Source organism: Lissotriton helveticus, chromosome 1_1 (assembly GCF_964261635.1).
Source record: "Lissotriton helveticus chromosome 1_1, aLisHel1.1, whole genome shotgun sequence".
NCBI lineage: Eukaryota > Metazoa > Chordata > Amphibia > Caudata > Salamandridae > Lissotriton > Lissotriton helveticus.
In genome coordinates, this window is record NC_136057.1 from 474,010,393 (window position 1) to 474,029,959 (window position 19,567).

At 44.5% G+C, this 19,567-nt stretch overlaps 1 protein-coding gene across 2 annotated transcripts in view; it reads left to right on the plus strand.

The window, feature by feature from the left end:
• The window catches only part of LOC144811986 (cathepsin E-B-like), a 461,737-nt gene that overhangs the window by 422,727 nt on the left and 19,443 nt on the right, over nucleotides 1–19,567 (plus strand). For both annotated transcript variants that reach the window (XM_078673901.1, XM_078673900.1), the window contains one exon: nucleotides 5,889–6,033. In XM_078673901.1, coding sequence (XP_078530027.1) covers nucleotides 5,889–6,033 — 145 coding nt within the window. The remainder of the gene's footprint in view (nucleotides 1–5,888; nucleotides 6,034–19,567) is intronic.

Below are 19,567 nucleotides of genomic sequence, written 5' to 3' on the forward strand. Positions count from 1 at the left end.
ACGGGGGACCAAGATCCCCCCAACCACTACACCGCTCAGGGTCTGTGCCATCCTATGGCACTAAGGGTGGCCGCCCTCGTAGGTGGCCACCTTTGGTGTCCCGGGGCAGCCAATCAGAGGTCTGGGCAGCAGAGAGATGTTCCGTGTTAGGAGGGGAGGAGGGGCAGAGAACGCCGTTAGAGGGGACTGTGGGGATGGCTTGGAGGTCTGATAGTGCTGCGTAATGCTGGGGCAGGAGGAAGGGACGATAGTGCCATTGGCAGGAGGCAGAGCAGCTGCAGACAGTGTTGGGTAATATGCAGTGTGATGAGCAGGCAGAGAGAGGAGCAGGCACATATTTAGAAGTACTACCCCGAAGCATCCGCTATGTGAATTCCCCCCAGCCCCCTCCACATTTCGGTCGAGCCTCCCACCCACTTATTGTGCGCAGAAAGTCTAGGGAACCCTCCAGTCTGGGAGGTGGGATTACAGGTTGGTTCAAACAACAATAGAAGCACAAGCTGTAGGATGGGTGCTTCTCTGCCCAATGTATGCTTTGCTTGTAAGGTGACAAATGGACCCAAGCAGGCATGGGTTACATAAAAGGGGGTGTACGCTGCAGTGTTTGTATAACACATGCACGAAGTGGTGTCACTGGGCAGTGCAGGTCATCAGTGCACTTGGTAGATAGCAGGAAGAGCTGGTACGCAAGAGGACCTTAAAGGGTTCTACGCTGATTTCAGTACATGCCGTTGTGTCACAGCAGAGAATCCAGCTCCAGCACGGGCTCATTAGGGTTTGTACGAATGATGCACACTCAGAATAGTATATAAAGTTCCTTTATTCTCAACTCTGAGTGAGAATGTGAGGAGGGGGGCCACCTGCTCCGCCCCAGCGCAAACCTTTGATTTCCTCACATTTGTGCGCCCTTCAGTGCATCATTGTAGTTGTTGGGCTCGGACCTCTGGTTACCGCTATGATGGTCTTGTTTAGATGCCTTGTACGGGGGTCACCGTCGGTAGACGACCCCTGAAGGTTTCATAATAGGGCTCTTTCTGTATTCCACCATTTTGCAGCTTTGCTGTTATCCATGAACTGGACTATCTCAATGGGACTTCAAATTCATTGCATCCCCTCAACGTTCATTGCATCTTAAGGAATGTGATGAGATTAGACCATGATTTACAACCTTTTAAACGGCACTCAGAGCAAGTCGGGTGAACTCGTTCTGATACACAATTTGGCTGTATTAAAGAAAAGTCACTCTTCTTAAACAAATGCATCTCCTATTACACAACTGCCTAGAGGCTGATGCTATACACTGTATTGTTAAGAAATAACCACTGACTGACATAACTAGACCAGACACACTAAGTGAACGGCCTGTATTGCATATGTTCAAAAAAGTTATACGAATGCATGCATACAACGTTTACGAAGTTTTTACCAAGTGTATGTCAAACCAAGGTAAAAAAACAAAACGTAGATGGTTGAACGTATAAAATACGGGAGTTAGGCCAAAGCGTATGTGTACATTAAACATTCACTTGTCAATGAAGGACTGAAAGGTGTGCCAAGTGACGAGCAAGTGCAGGCACACGCAGTCAGTGCCTTGGCGCAGCTTTCTCTCATGGTGAAAGAGATGGGGCAAGGGGCTAATTACACACGCTTACCATGAATTGTGCGCCATCGTCCCTGCCCCAGCAGAGACACATATTGACCTGAAGTCTGTTAAGTGCAAAGCTCAGGGAGAGGGTGTGCTGGTTTCATGAGAAACGGTTCCTGCTGCGTATCCATTAGACAACTAGAAGGAAGTAGCCGACACAATAGAGAGATCATGGATGGGGCTGTAATACGGCGTTTGGTTGTCTGCCCCAGCGTGTAGCTAAGTGTAGTCTACTGCGAAACCTTGGGCATGTTTATGCATCAGTCATCTCACCTTGCCATGGGGTCACGAAACTTAATAGAGAAAAAAAATGAAAATGCGCCTTTATCTGTCTGCTCGGAAGCGCTGCTGTGCCTCGCATGCTGCCTGCTCCCAGTACCCCTTCGACTGAGCTTTCAAGAGTGCCCTCCCAGTGACCGAAACAACACAAATTGAAGCAAAAATAACAAGCCTCCCTGGCACAAATTAGTTGAGTATGAGAAAAACGGAAACCCAAAGTGACGTTTGCTGAACAAAACTGTGTGAAATGTCTTCCGGTAATTACAAAACAATTATGGAACATTTATCATCTATCTATCTATCATCACATCTACGAACACAAACAAAGCATGCAATTGTAAGGTATGCAAGATGCTGTCAATGAGACGAGTCTGGTTTTCAGCTGGAAGTTTAGTTCCCTCTAATGGGCAATCTCTGTAAGAGGCGCGTGAATTCTCTTCTTTTCAGAGGCTTAAAGAAACAGAACCATTAAGTCCCGTTTTCAGGAACCCTTTTAACTAACGTAAACAAAACAAGTGGGAGGGGGAGTGCAGCCGAGAGCAGGGCGCACAGCGTTTACCTTGCGGGAGCGAGCGTGATAATTGTTATGGCGCCGCTCACTCCGGCAAAGGAATCGCCAAATGTGGACACGTTGCAATAGAAAGCAATGCAACACGTGCACGTTTTTTGGGGAGAAAAGCTGATCGATCACAAGAGGTGTTTTTCCTATGCAGCGCATGCGTGCTGGGTAGGCGAGACCTAAAAACACATGGCTACGTACAGAGGAACTGATAGTGAAAGAGAGTACCACAAGCTGAGGGTTCTTCAGTTATCCATTCTGCGCTAGCCTTATGAGATGTGCCCACCCCCTTCTTGTCTCCCCGACCACTTCACCCCCCCTTTTTAATGACATAACAGGTCCCAACGGAGTCAGACAGACATGTCTGCCCTGTTATGGTACATATGCAACGTACACCTTTAACTCCTGTCCGAAGAAAGAAAAAACGCTCTGTCCGTGGAATGTGTAAACGGTGTGTTTGTGTCAGGTAAGGAAGTCATTTTCATTTCATAATGAAAGTATTTCTTACATGCCACTTATGTGCATTCACCCCTGAATGCTCGCTCATAAGGAGATATCCGTGCTCCATGAACCAGTCCGCGGACATCCAATTGCCTCGGTTGTGCATCCTAGCACCGTGCACAACGGCTCCAGGTCTTGGGGCTCCCTGGTGATCATCGGGCCTTGCTCCAGGGCTGGGGACTCCTCCAGGGTCTCCTCTGTGAACCTCGGACCCGGCTCTAATGCAGGGTCTCCACGATGATCCTTGGCCCCAGCTCGGGGGCTGGAGAGCCCCTTCATTGTGTCCGGGAGTTGGGGTGGCAGAGCCCTCGGATCGGTCTGTATTTCATGCAAGGACTCCTGGAGGGCTCATGCCAGGGCAGCTGCAGGAAGAGAATCTGGTGTCTCTCCATCCATTCCCTCCCCAAAGGGAGCCAGTGGCTAAGGTTCTGCGGATGATTCTGGATATTTATTTATTTTAATGCATTTTTATATAGCGCGGACTTTACCCGAAGGTGTCTGAGAATGAAGGCATTAGTTTCGAAAGTGTCTTTGGAAGAGAAGAGATTGAGGTCAGCTTTGAAGATCCGGATAGAGGTGGTGGTAACCGGTTTGTTTTGTGCATGGAGCCCGGAGAGCTCATGCTAGGGCAGCTACCGGAAGAGAAGTTGAACCTTCGTCCGGAGGACAGGTGCTCCGGCTCATTTTTGGAACAAAGTCCCCTCTGGCGCCGAATCCCTCTCGGAACAGGCATGCAAGCGATGGGGCCAGAAGCTTAAATAAACAAGCATTTGCAATGCAATAGGACTCGCATTTACGCAAGACCTATAGCTATGGAAACAGGAGTGCGGTGGGGGCGAGACGGCACAAACGTGAGTGGAGGGGGTGGGAGGGCGAGAAGTCACGGACTGCGGGAGGGAGGTTGTGGGGGGTTTGGGGATAGGGAAGAAAATAGTGTTAGGAGTAAAGGGGCCAGTAGCCATGGAAGGATACTAATAACGACATGGCCGTCATGAGGAGGGACTAACAAACCTAATCCCAATCGAAAGGCAGCATTTAGGACAGAAGCCAATGAAAAAGATGAGCAGAGAGTGGGTAGAGCTTCCACGAAGCTTCCACACTTTACTGTATACTGCATGCCTCGCAAATCGAGCAGTGCATGCGCTGCAACGCTATGCTCAACCTAAAAAGGAGGGTAGTGTTTCAGAAGAATGTTTGGGAGTACATAGTACTCAGAAAGGATACCAGAAAGTCCATTACACACAACACAGCTCTACAGCCATTTAGCAAGCTTTGGGATCCTTCCCAACAGCATGTTGAATAGCTCCCTGCAGCTACACAACAAAGCAACAGACCTAGGTCGTTTAGCCATAAACACAACCCACTGGGCAACATACAACGATTCACCACTGGTAAATGATAGGATTAGCAATGTCATATTCCTCACTAAGCGATAACCGAAAAAGTAGTGCATTCATATTAATGAACCTCCCTTAAGCATTAATCCGAAAACTCAAACCAGACATTAAGATACCCGATTACCCTGACTCCAGTCAACCCGATGCTACAGAACCGTGTGGAAAAGCCACGTTTCAGATTTCCAAAACCACTAATGGGAGATATACACACAACACATATACACAAAATGCCACGCACACTTCTGCACAGCAAGCAAACGAATCCTCGGTTCAGGTTAATCAAGGCCTCTTCCACGGTAATGGTGAAAAAAACATCAACTACACATGTATCCTAATACAGAGCCAGGTCTATGCCTGCACCAACCTGCTTTCAGGCAGCCTTGACATTTGGGAAATGGAGCAAGTCTTGGTGTGTAGTTTGCCTTTGGGCAATTGCCAGAAGAGTGAAAACAAGAAACTGAATAAAGAGAGACCTTTGACTGCGTATTCTACAACCAGAAGACCTTGGGGTTATTTCATGTCCAGAAGTCTCAGTACCGATTATACGATCCTACCCAAAGGTGTCTAGGACACTACAATAAACTTAATTCACTAATGATGACAAGTTTGTTCCATTGATAGTGCAAAACCCCCTATTAGCAAAACTGTGAATCAACCAGAACAAATCTTTGTTTGGAAATGTACTACTATTTGTTTGTACTTTTATAGTACAGTAGCGTTGCTTTTGAGGAGAACTCTCTTCACACATGTACAATTGTTAGACAGGGAGTACACATTAAAAAACAATCCTGTGTGTAATAGCTCCCATTAAGAATGATTATCCTGAGATTTGGGTATGTATAGTACCTCAGTCGGCAGCTTTGCAGACCGTTTTGGGTGTGCATAAATGTTCATGTAAGATGTTCCTACTAAAATTAAGAATGTTGTTTATAGATTGTTTTCCATTTTAACGCCTGAATGTCCAATTTGGGGTTATTTTAGGTTTATTTTATGTTTTTCACCAGTATAGATGGTTTGTAAATGACTAAGACCCTGATTACGAGTTGGCTAAAATGTGTTGCATGGAGAGGGGGGTGGTAATCTAGGATTCTAGCATGTGACCATACACCAAATGAGGGTTTTCGTTCATGGGATGGGGAACACCTGTAGGAATAACTGATGCCAGTTCCTTTTCCAGGCAGTTTTTCCTATTTCCGGCAAATGCTTTTCCATCTGCTCTGAATAGGTGAAAAGTGTCAGTGGGCGGGCGGCAGGGGGAGTGGTGAGTGGAGATCTGGGGAGTCTGGGCAAGCATTGGCTGCTTGCTGTCAGGCAGGACTATGCTTCATGCCTCTGACAGCCCCTACAGAACCAGAGAGACTTGTAATTCTGGATTGAAGAATTTCACCCGCAATGATTATTGCTGTAGTTTAATCCCTCAACTGGTAAAGAAGGCTCAGATATAAATATACAGATACATCGACATAAACATATACCTATAGGAGATTAAATGTTTGTATCCCTGCAGTGTGAAGATCCAAGGAAGGACTGTGTTTTGCCAAACTGGCTGCCAAGCTATTGTTGATTCGGGAACGTCGCTCATCACCGGCCCCACTGCTCAAATTAAAAAGCTACAAGAGTATATTGGTGCCACGCCCTCATCATATGGGGAAGTAAGTATGACAATTCCTGAAACTGAAGGGATTAGGGCATTTGTGAAATCACTGTTTTTTATAGGTGTGATGTAAACAATCTCGACTTTACATAATGAAACCATACCTAAGCTACATACCCCATCAGGCTTCTATGGAAATATGTATATTTATCAGGAGTATGCACAATTGTTTATTTTCTACGTTGAGGAGTGTTTTTGCAAAGCCTAAAAAAACAGCGGGTGACAAATCCCACGAAAGGTAAGTTTTGGTGGACACAAAACAGGTAAACTCATGCAAAACCTTGTGTTGTGGGAAATTCTGCGAAATGTTGCCAGAAGAATTAAAATGCCATAAACCCTTACTACTTATGTAGAAATGTGTTAATGCATACTTATCAGGAAAAAAAAATATTGGTAGTTCCAGTTAAGTACTTAATTGAAATTCAACCATTAAGGCATATTTGCAATTGGTAATGGCTGATCAAAAGTGTGACCGTCTCACCTAAAATGGCACCACAACATTCGCGCTACTCTGGAACAGTAAACTAAAAAGAGTTAGGTTTACTTGTTTGTTTAAATAAATGACAGTCATTCAGAGTTTTATTATTTTAGTTACTAAGACAAAGGCCTTTTAGCACATTCCAGTATGACACAATGTATGTACATTCCGTTGAACGCAAGCATAATTAAAGTGTAAAGTTCTACCAACGAGGGAATGCCATGGGTTTTGTGAGTCATCAATATAGCAGAGTGCCTTTGTGTGGTTATAAGACGGATTTTGAGGTAAAAAGTAAAGTTTTCATTATCAAAATGGTGGTGTGTATGAGACGAACAAATGATGATAGCTCTAAGGCTCATCTAAGCCCCTTTGTTTTGGATAAATTCTAAGCACATATGTTGGTAATAAACGTAGATGTCTCTAATGAATACAATCTGTTGATACCTTCACCCTATGTCTAGTGTAGCTTCTTTGTTTCTTATTCAGTTTGCATGGAGAATAATAGTAATGAGATAGTACAAAATATTGATGCTATTTCAAGATCAAAAAGAGAAACCACGATTGTCCATTTTTGATCTACAGCATTGATGTAGATGTTTTGCTTCAGTATGGACAGCAAAGATCTCTCATATCATAAGGATTTTTCGTGCTGAGGCTTGAGGAAAATAAATATCTTCATCCAAAATTTACATTATTTCAGGATCCAAGACAGCTCTTGTTGGTTATGAACACAAACAAAAGTCTGATGTGACAATGGCTAAAAAGGTATACTGTTGAAAATATGGATGCATTTAAAGAAAAAATGTAATTTTGACAAGAAAAATCAGCCACCTTGTACATTTATTTACAGAACCAATGAGAATTAGGTACAAACTGTGCCATGGTGCAACATAACCAGTCCCAAGATTGGCAAGCTTAAAAAATGGTACCAAAGCTGTTTATCATAGCCAACTAACCTCGCGGTAACAGGCGGAGAAATCATAAAGGTACTGTAGAACATTTCCCAAACTCAACCCATCCAGCTTCTGTCACTACCCATTTGTTTGACTACTAATTTAAGGTGGGGATTTCTAGCTCACTATAGAGGTGCATTGGGTTTTAAACCGTAAGAGCCAGTCCAGTAGCCCACTGGCCTTGTCACCCAACTCATGCGGCTGTTGTAACATATCAAAACACAAAGACATGATGGGCGGAGCACTGAAACTTTTCAGACACTCATCCCCAGTCAAATATGTGGCTTGAATCCATCATCGTTCTTTAGCTCACATAGCCATCCCAGTTCAGACCCAGCCACATGCAACTCAGTCTTGACTCTGTCCCTCAGGGGAACATTCAGCCTGAACTTCCAAGCCAGGTCTTCCCTGGACAGCAAACAAGCATTTTGGGGCTGGTTTTGGGGTAGCACCCCTCATCAGCCAGGCTAGCTCGAATTCAGTGACAAAGTGAGCTAGGGACCGACATCTGGGCATACCTTGCCAACGCAGGGAAAACAAAGCAAACACACGGACATGAAAGACGGAGCACTGAAACTTTTCAGACACTCATCCCCAGCCACAAATCTGGGTTGGATCCATCATTGTTCTTTAGCTCACTTCACGACCCCAGTTCAGACCCAGCCATATGCAAATCAGTTTGGACCCAATCCCTCCAAAGCGAACTGCGAAGCGAGGTCTTCCCTGGACGGGAAACAAGCATCCTGGGATCGGTTTCGGGGTAACACCGCTCATCAGCCAGGTTAGCTTGAATCCAGTGGCAAAGTGAGCAAGGGACCCACGTCTGGGCATATCCTGCCAACTTAGGGCAAACAAACACAAGGTGTCCCCCAACCTTTGTACCAAATGGAGTGTCTGCCAACGCAAGTGGTTGTAACCTCCACATGGGTATCACCAGTTGGGGGTTTTCCCATGAGAATGTGACCAACAAAGGACAGTGGTCAGACAACATCCTGCCTAAATACAACACCCCGTGCATGTACCCACTAGAGCCCCACTGCCATTTTTCAGATCAATCCTCATTTGGAGAGTGTGTAATGTTGAGTAATGAGAGTACTCACACGTGTGTGAGTGCCCATTGTTGTAGTTGCTTGGCGGTTGGGTGTGATAATGCCTCTGGCAGTGGGGGTGTCGATCAGTCACTCAGTGAATCTGGGACTCAGTTAAAGTACCCAGACCAGAAGACTGGGGAATATACTGATGTAAAGAGGGCAGGGGTTAAGGTAGGCAAGGACAGAGCTTACCCCACGTTTGAAGCCTACAGCACCACTAAAGTAAGAGGATCACTGTCCAGGATACCCTCTATTATGATGAATCAGCCCTCTGGGTCTACTGAAGTGTGTTTCCTCACAATGGGAACCTAAGGAGCCACTCACAGCAGAACTCCCCTGGCGTAAGCAGAGTACGCTCTGCCATATAACTGGCCACAGCAGCGCTTGCGTAGTCTTGTAAGTTCCTCTGCCACCATATGAGTTTCCTGCAAGCAGGCAAACTGGACCCTGCACCTTTTTAAGTATTCATGTACTTTGTATATTTTGCTATATGTTCCCAGCCCCCTCACATTCCATTTGGTGATGCGATATTCCTTTGTCACCATATGTCTTTCGGGTGTTGTGAGCCATCCAGATTCATGCACACAGAGGGAGATCGGTGTAAGAGAGAGCACCCAGAGCCAGACAGAACTAAACAATGGAACAGGATAAATAGTCTTCAACAATCCCTCAACCCTGGCTGCCCCTCAATCAATCAATCAATCAATCAATCATTCATTTGTAGAGTGCACTACTCACCCATGAGGGTCTCAAGGTGCTGAGGGGGTGCTGCTACTGCTCAAACAACCAGGTTTTGAGAAGTATCCTGAAGGTCAGCCGGTCCTGGGTGTGTCACAGGAGGATGGGTACCTTGTTTTCCATGTCTTGGCGGTGAGGTGGGAGAATGATCTCCCGCCGGTGGTCATTCGGTGGATGCGTGGGATTGGTGGCGAGGGCGAGGTCTGCAGAGCGAAGCTGGCAGTTCTGGGTGTAGAAGGTGAATCGTTTGTTGACGAATGTTGGTGCTGTGTTGTGGAGTGCTTTATGAGCGTGGGTGAAGAGCTTGAAGGTGATCCTCTTGATGATGGGGAGCCAGTGCAGATCTCTTAGGTGAGCAGTGATGTGGCTGTGGCGGGGAATGTCGAGGATGAGGCGTGCGGAGGCATTCTGTATGCGTTGAAGTCTTCTCTGGAGTTTGCCCGTGGTTCCCGCTTAGAGGGCGTTGCCGTAGTCCAGCCTGCTGCTGATGAGGGCTTGGGTGACCGTCCTCCTGGTTCCGGTGGGGATCCATTTGTAGATCTTGCAAAGCATAAAGAGGGTGTTGAAGCAGGAGGAGGAGACGGCGTTGACTTGCTGAGTCATTGATAGTGTTGAGTCCAGGATGAACCCCAGAATGCGTGCGAAGTTGGTTGGTGTCTTGCAGCTCCCAGCGTGGCCGGCCACCAGGAGTCATCCCAGGCGGAGGGGGTGGAGCCAAGGATGAGGATCTCCATCTTATCAGATTTCAGTTTCAGGTGACTGTTCTTCAACCATTCTGCGACAGCCTTCATTCCTTCGTGGAGGTTGGTTTTGGCAGTGGCGGGGACCTTGGTGAGGGAAGGGGTCAGATGGGTGTCATTGGCGTATAGATGATGTTGAGGTCGTGCGATTGGACGATGTTGGCGAGCGGTGCCATGTAGACGTTACAAAGGGTTGGACTGAGGGATGGTCTTTGGGGTACGTCGCAGGTGATCTTGGTGGCTTCGGATCAGAATTGAGGTAGGCGGACTCTCTGGGTTCTGCCGGTGAGGAAGGAGGTGATCCAGTCCAGGGCTTTCTTGTGGATCCATGCATCGTGGAGGCGTGTGCATAGAGTGTGGTGGCAGACAGTGTCAAAGGCTGTCGAGAGGTCCAGGTGGATAAGGGGCGCGGTTTCGCCGTTGTCCAGCAGGGTCCTGATGTCGTCGGTGGCGGCAATGAGGGCGGTTTTGGTGCTGTGGTTGCTGCGGAAACGGGTCAGTTGCCTGTTGACAGTCTTCTCGATGACTTTTGCCGGTAGCAGGGAGATGGTCCGGAAGTTCTTGAGGTCCTTTGAGTCCGCCTTGGGTTTCTTGAGTAGGGCGTTGATCTCTGCATGTTTCCAGCTCTCTGGGAAGTTAACGGTCTCGAAGGAGCTGTTGATGATCTTCCAGAGTTGGGGTGCGATGATGGAGCTCGCTTTGTTGAAGATGTGGTGAGAGCAGGGGTCAGATGGTGAGCCAGAGTGGATGATGTTCATGATTTGACGGTGTCGTCGTCGTTGACGTGGTTCCAGGAGAGCAGGAGGCCGGTGTGGATGGGGGGCGGTGAGTCTGACGTGCCAGCGGCCGACGGGCGGGGGGGGGTCTGGGTGTTGAAGCTGTCTTGGATGTCTGCGATCTTGCGGTGGAAGAAAGTGGCTAGGGAGTCCCAGAGGTCTTGCGACGGCGGGATGCCGTTGGAGCTGGAGCTGGGGTTGGCGAGTTCTTTCACGATGTTGAAGAGCTCAATCAAGCACAACCAATCAGTGCCTGCAATGATTCAGCAACCAACATATTTTCAATCTGGTAACTGGGGTGTTCCAGCTGGTCTAACATTTCACTGTGCAGTCTGTGACCACGTCACCGTGGCAGCATGAACATTCCCTGCACACAATGCCGCAGGCGTCCCCCGACCCTCCGCTCGCCCCCTCTGATATAACACCCTGCAATCAATAAACTCAACAACAAAGGATATCTCGTTGCTCAGGTGCCCATCAAATAGTCTGCTGTCATTGGTGTGACCAGCGGGCCGCCACGGAGCTTCTCTGGCAATTCGAGCACGAGGGATGTAGCCACTGACTGCCCCGTGTCTCTGTACAGCGCACAGTACCGAAAACTGTGGCTGCAGAGTTATTCAATGTCGTGAATGACTGCTCCGTGTACTGCAGTTTGGCAGTGATGAGCTGTCAGAGAATGGGGGTATTCCTGACCCCATGTTTGTTACTGACTCCCACAGACCAACTGGCCTTTCATAAACACTCATCTGTCGGGATCCAGAGGAACCCCCATTCCCTGCCCTTTCCCCACAGGGCAGCAGTCTGCTGGGGAACAATTATCATTTGGCCATGCAATTCTATAACACCTTGACATTCCTGCCAATTTGAACAAAAATCTCACTGTGTAAGGTGAGGTGTGGGACTTGGAGGAGGCGGGGTCTGGTACCAAGAAGTACCTAAGATGCACTTTTGCCCCCACCCTGCCCCCCAGCTCCCTCCTCCAAAAACATAAAAGCTTGCTGAGGCTGGTGCTGATGTCCTGTGGTGTTTTCACGCCCCTTAATGGACGTTAGCAGTTCAAAGCCTTGAAAAACGAGTTGGAAATCCCCGTTTACAGTGGTTTTCAGCTTGTTTTGCCTACCACTGTGTGATATCGGCTCCTTACTGGGGGACTGTGTCATGGGAGCCTATATTGTCTGTCACACGGTGGCACCATGTGAGCTGGCAGGTCTGCATTGACATTGACAAAGTCAATAGCTCTGGCATTGCAGAGACGGGTTGTCTTTACCAATGCTTGTTGGGTTTGCACCTGCGAGAGCCTCTTGCTTACAAGACATTGGGGCATATTACCAACAAGTAGTGATAATTATCGCTAAATAGGCTTAGCGACGATTTTTTATCGCTACCTATCGCTGGATATGTTAGCGGAGAAAACATGCTATTAGCAACGTTTTTCTCTATTGTACTAAAATATCCAGCGATAGCGGCGAAATGCGTGAATATCGCTGTGAATACAGCGATATTCACGCACTAGCGACGAAATGCTGTTAGCCATGTTATCCACCTCCCATTGGATAACATGGCTAAGAACTGGTCTGGGCAGGTGTTAGTATTTGGAGATATTCGCGCTTAGCGCGAATATTTCCATCGCTACGCCTGCCTTGCTAATAGGCAATAGCGACGTTAGCGACTGCTTTCAGTCGCTAACTGGTTGGGTACACCCACTTTGCATGTCATTAGCGATAAACATCGCTGACATGCAAAGCGGGCCCCAAACCGCTCGCTATCGCCTAAAAGCTGTCGCTAACATCAGTTAGTGACAGTTTGCTAATAGGGCAATAGAATTATTGCCGCTTAACGGCCGAAAACGGCCGCCAAAGCGGCGATAATTGCCTATCGCCCTGCTTGATAATATGCCCCATTATTATTTACAAAAAGGGTTTGGAGCCCACCCATTGCTTACCATGTGTTGTTCTCTATGTCCATCTTCTTGCAGACTACTTAAAATGGCCGTTGCTGGCCAAATGTCACTTTCTAGGTAGCAGGGACCAAGCATAGATCGATTCAAGTTAATACCCCTCCCAACTCCCTCTGCCTGCTGCTCCCTCCAGAGCGCTTTTACTTTCTCTTCGTAATTTTTAATTTGTTTTCCACGTGCAACTTTCAAATGCTATACGGTGCATTTCTATCAATGTCAGCAGTGCATTTTCTTTCGGTAATCTTGTGTTTTTCGTCCCTGCAGATCGCACGCTTTGCATTTCGATGCTGGAAGGTTGGGAAAAAAAATCTTTTTTTCACTCCTTCATCCCTATGTCTCAGCTGGTTTGCTAATTTGCATTATTTTCTTTTTGTTCGTTCTTCCTCACTTTCTTTGATTGTGCCGGAAAAAGAGCCTCTGTATACCAGAATGCAAAGGAATAAATACTGGTATGGGTGACTGGCCCGTGGGCCGGTGAGAATTGAGAGTTCTGATGTAATTGGCATTCGGAAGGTGCATGTGCCCTCTCAGACAGAACTGGCTATGTGCCCGTGCCCTGATGCCCTCTTTACTTGCCCGTTGCATTTCTACAACGAACACATCAATAGCTGTTTACTATACCCTCCAATCACTCTCTGTACACCCCCCTAGTCTGCACGCCCTGTGCGCTAAGCATGCCTGTGCCACCTACCTGCTTGTCTCTCAGTACAAAAGAAGGTACTTTATTAGCGTGACAAGTCAGGCAAGATTTGCCATTTAAACAAGCACTGGCAAAGCCAATATGCTTTGCCATTATTTTTTTCTCCATGTTGTACAGCAGCACGGCTGCTCTACAACATGTCAGAACATTTTTTTTCTTAAAACACTATGACACTGCAGCGCTCTGCGTCGTAGCACTTTTTGTAGCTGTCCGCCTGAAGTCTCCCTGCGGTACAACATGGCAAAAATGATGACAAAGCCAATAGCTTTTATAGGCGAGACCTATTGGCTTCGTCAATGCTTCTTTATTTTGGTGACCACACACCTGAATGTCAACATGCATTCTCAACTTTCACGTTGTGCAAGGTGGCGCACTTCATCTCTTCCCAATTGTCATAACAACTCTCATTACAAACAAAAACAAACCTACCAGAGGGTTCTTCTAATACTATTCAAAGTCTATTTCTTTTGTGATGGTCGGAGTTTTTGGGAAGATTATTCCGTGTCTTTCTGCTGTGAGATGCGGCTGGCTCACTGAGCTGACGCTCCACTTCTTTGTTTGAAGTTTTTGGCACCTTCCCTGGGTGATGTCAGGCTCCTCCAGGCCCCAACACGTCCCTTGTATCTTTGGACACGTTGTCACATTCGTTCTGAGGGATTTTCTTAAACATTGATATATTTGATGTCATGATCTTACCTCTGTTTTGCAGAGACCATAGTCCCATTTTTGTGTTACACCACCCAGGGAATACGTTCTTAAGCCATACGACTTTACTACCTGGGCGTTGATTGCTTATAAGCACTTTGTCATCTACAGGAACACTCATGTCCATCGCTCTCCTGTCACAAGAACCTTTGTCGTTATTTAATTTTCACCTTCTTTGGCTACTCTAGTAATCAATATGTTGATTGTGCCACTTTGGAGTGTTCGCTATAATATCTCGGGTAGGTCTCCCGAGTAACACTGTTGCAGGCGGACAGTTTGTTGTGGCGTGTTGACTGGTTCTGTATGCTCACAAGAAGTGGTGTAGCACTCAGTTTTGTCTCAGTGGTTATTCTTAGTGTCTTGTTCAGCGTGCAGATGAAATGCTTGACCTTGTCATTGGCTTAAGGTCATCAAGGTGTCCTCATGTGATAGTGGATGATTAGTTAATTCATGTCCTCTTCAAAATCAGATCCAAAGAAAGTTGGACTGTTGTTGGTCTTGATAGGAACTGAGAGTTCATAGGCTGCAAATATCTTTTCCAGCTTGGGTTTGATTTGATCATACGCTGTGGACTCCACCATCTCAACTACAGGATACTTCAAATATGATTTTGTTCCATGGTTCGGTGCAGGCATATTCTGTGATGATTGGGGCAGTCCTGGTCTGGGTATCTGTGGATTGGCAGTACAGGCAATTTACTTCTGTCAGTTTATCCATTTTGTGAAAACACTTCTTGTGCCTCGGGCGGGCTTTTATTGTGGCCATGCCTTAATGTCCATGATGAGCTATTGTGCTGAGGCACTCTTGCAGTGCCTTTGGGATCACTATTTTGTTTCCCTCCAAGTAATATCATTTCTCCCACGTGACATAATTAATTTCTAACATTCCCTGGGTCAAATCAAATTCAAAATAGTCTTTATTCGATATTCGATTCCCTGGGTCTGCTATGGTCTGTTGTGTGTCCTCATCTCTCTCAGCTTGACCTCAAGAGCTTTGGTCAGATATTTGTGAGATCAAGTGGACCAAAGTTCCTGTGGATTTAATGAAGTAACGATTGTCCAGGGTGTTCTTTGCTGGATGTTTAGAGAAGTAATGTGCCAGATTATACAAACCTGGGGACGTATTACAATAAGTGTCCCGGGTGTGTAACGGGCCTTTGCACCCGCTTTGTCTGCCCCCGGGGCACTTTGGTATTATAGAAGGGGGCTCTTGTGCATCCCCTTCACTAACAACGATAGTGCTGGCGCACTTGAAGCACCAGCGCTACCTTTAGAGCGGGTCCCCTAATTTGCATAGGGGCATGCCCTATGCAAATGAGGGAATTATTTTGACTCTGTACCAACGCGATATTACAGATGCGGGCACAATTAGCTTTGTCTTTGCTTGGGTTTCAAAACAATGTATTACAGCATCTTACAGGATGGCTGATGTTCTGTTCTCAAAAGCACTCTCATGTTCTTTTTGCTAGTCTCACATGGATTCCAATTTAGTGAAACTTCAGAGTGGATGAGACATGGTTGCTAAATTAAGTATGAAATGACCACAGTAATTGATCACATGTAAGACGCGCACTTCAGAAAGGTTCTTAGGCTCAGTCACTTTCTTTATGTCTTTGACCTTCTGGGGTCAATGCGGAGTTAAAATACATACCCAGAAAATGTAATATGTGGGTTTTTTCATTTTTTTAAATGTTTCTCAGTGTAGGGTTTGTCCTGCTTCTCTTAGTCATAGAAGCATGCTCCAGAGTCCTATGTTGTGGATAGCTCATGACTGGCAGGAGATGATTATGTTGTCACTTTTATTGATGACATCCATCAGTCTCTTTTCCAGCATTTTGAAACACCTCACCAGCAGAGGATATCACAAAGCTCAGCCGCTTGTACCACTGACATCCAACATGAGTGGCAAAAGTGGTGATATTGCTCCAGCGGGACTCCAAAATCATTTCTAATCAGTACTTTCCATTTCCCTGAAACCTTTGAACAGACAACTATTCGTCAGTGGGGCCCATAACACTGCACAATTATTCTATTCACTTACACTTGGCTTCAAGGCTCTGGTGAACCGTGATGGAGAAACGCTGTAGCATTTGGTGGAGTGTCTAAATCTATCTAATCAGTTTATTTACACCTATAGTTTATTATACTTTACCATGGTTTTATCCGAACATTTAATTATTCAGACGCACCACCATAGTGGCAATGGATCTGCTCGAAAGAAAATTAGGCGTAGGAAAATCACAAGACCAGCTTTAAAGTTCCATTTTCCCAATTTTATTAAAAGCAAAACTTTATTATGTCTGACATTTAAGCATTGATTAAATTCTTTATTCAGTAAAATCTTAAACTTTATTTCAAAATGATCATTTTATTAGAGCTCAGAAAAGTCGCTTTTAGAAATCAGTTAAAAGTTTAGCAAAGAACAGATAGTTCCAAATTCATTTCTCCTAACATCCCTAACTAACACCCTCATCTGATCCTTCAGTCCTGCAATGCAAACAAATAAAGTTCACAAAGGAAAAAATTCTTACATCCAGGAATCGATCATCAGTCTGGCAGCACTTCGTGTAGAAATCGAAAGAGCGACCACTTCCAGGCAAAATCAAGGGTTTTTATACACGAATTTCCTAACTTAATCTATCTAAAAAGTATCTAGCCGTACCAATTCGGCTCCTGATTGGACAACTTTGGGGTGGATGAGCATCTTTTCACCATTACAGCATCATCCTCACAATGATTCAGCAGAAAAATAAAGGGTCTTTGTTTTAAACAGTCCGTGGCCTAGTCACATCCCCAAGTTGCATCGTGAAGACTTTTTCCCAGGATCATAACATTCAAACGTCCATGTCTGGCACTCATCCTATTTTTCGGGGCACGGCAACCTTGAACCTCTCCGAGCACAGGCAGTTCACCCTCTCTTGCAGGCTTTGGGCGCGCATGCGCTGTCCAGCTCTTGCTCACAGTTTCCTCAGGCAGCCATGTCTAAAGTAGGACTCAGAGGCCTCTTTCGGAACTATCATAGAAACAAACACAAATTCATGTTAAATATAGAACTAAAGCCCTTCTGTTTACCTCCCACCATACTAATATTTTCCCATTAGTTGTTACCTAGCAAATAAGCCACACAAATGCGTTTTATACGTACATTTCCGACCACTTTTAGCACAATAACGTGTACAACAAGCACATTTAAGCTGTATTTGCTTATATTTAAACTGTGCATTAATTCACAACACGATAACAATACATATTAGTTCATTTTATTGCAACAGGCAGGCAAAATCAGTATTCCCGTGTGTAACAAGTGTGTGCATCTTATACTATGGTTGATTAATTCACAATACATCATTAGCAAGTGTTAAGATTATGGAATATTAACTTCACAAGGGGTACACAAGATTTTGTTTTGCCACCTTGCTCCATCAATTCCCTCATCTGGTGATTCTATCACTAAATATCTCTCAAAATTTTGGAAAATTTATCAGAACATGTTTTGACTCCTTTTATTAATATCATCTACACTCTAGTATCTTTCTCTTATGAATCATTGAAAATTTTCTCTCGAAATACTTCCATTTCTATCTCATTCTTTTCTCTTACCCTTGCCAATTTTTCTTCAGTTCTTTTCTTTATTGCTTGCCTAAAATTTCTTCTACCTTTATATATACAACATAATCTTATTAAGAAAATCACTATCACTATAATTGTTATTGCAATTAGTATCTTACCTATAATTGAACTACCTATTTCTTGAAACCAATGCTTCACTGCTGATAAACTTTTTCCCAACTTTTGAAGAACACCTTCAACCTCCAGTGGTTCAATTTCTTTATGCAAATCTGTAATATTTCTATTATAATTTTCAAGGTTCTGCCGTTTATCTGGAATATAAGTGCAACAATGTTGTACCTTCAAAATTCCACGGACTCCTCCCTCTTTTGCTAAAATTAAATCAAGGGCAAGTGGATTTTGCATTACCATAGCTCTCATAGCAACCATTTCAGTATTAACCATCAGGAATCCTCCTGCTGTGTCTGTTGATAATCAATCAACTATTGTGGACAATTTTCTGATTCTATTCGCATTGAATGAAATTACCACTGCTGGTATCAGTACTCCAAATACATCACCTATTATTTCTAACACACTCTCTCTTCTTTTTCGACTTAGAACTTTACCTATCTCATGCTTTCCATTAGTACCTCTATCTACATGGAAAATTTTGGGAAAGACCAAACCCACATAACATGTCCCATACCAATGGCCTGGTAACCTATAATAAGCTCTATTCCCACAAATAAAATAAATTCCAGGAAAGACAGGATCATCTCCTCCTTTAAATCCCCAACCCCCTATAATTCTATAGGTGTCTTGACATTGACTTGCAGCCACAAAATAATTGTCATACATTGAATTGTCTCATCTAATACAAAGTTTCCCTAACGTTGGAGCATCTATATTAATTGCTACATTCACATTCTTATCATCAATATTCCCATCATTAAATGTAAAATATTTAGATTTTGCATGTTTCATTTTCTCATTTTGTTTGTAAGCAATTCTTCTTTCCTCAACCATGTTTAAGAATGTCTTCTCTTCAACCCTCATTTTACATGTCAAATTGTTCTTAAAAGCATAGTCATGTGTTAGCTCATTTAATTCTAAGAAATACTATCCCATCACTTCTGCTGGTTTCTTTTTGTACAAATTACTATCAATTTTCAATTTTGCAAAGATTTCATCTACATTAGAATAATGATATTCTAATTTTCCAGTCCGATAAAATAAGCTTGCAATAACACTACAAGTCACTCCATATGTGAGTGGGAGGTGGTGCTACGTCACCCCATTCTGAAACAAAAGCTGGTAATTTTACACAAACATAACAGTCATCCACATTCATAGTTTTAATATATTCAAGCAATAACCTCGAAAAGGTGTTCTTGGTAAAGTCACTTATGGAATTATCTTGATGCAACTCTGGTTTATACACATGAGTCTCATAAACTTCTTTCGCACATGACTTAATTTGACTCACATTCGGCTTTAATTTCGTTAGACTATCTTGAAAAGGAATGCCAATAGCTAAAATTATCCATATTATTATTAGTAATCCCATACATAATGAACAACATCTACACCACTTTCTAAAAATAGAACATTTGGTTTTATGATTATTCATGGTCATTTTCCCTAACACAAATTCTTCGACCTAATGTCACCTGTAAAATTTTCAACTCTCAGTTCACTAACAATTTTTCTTCGACCTTGTGTCAGTTCTAATCTATTTTTTCACTAAAGTTAAGTTTTCTAACAACTTTTCTTCGACCTTATGTCAACTCTGACCTCTTCTCTATTTACAATATCCGTCTCACAGGACTTCAGAAATTTTACT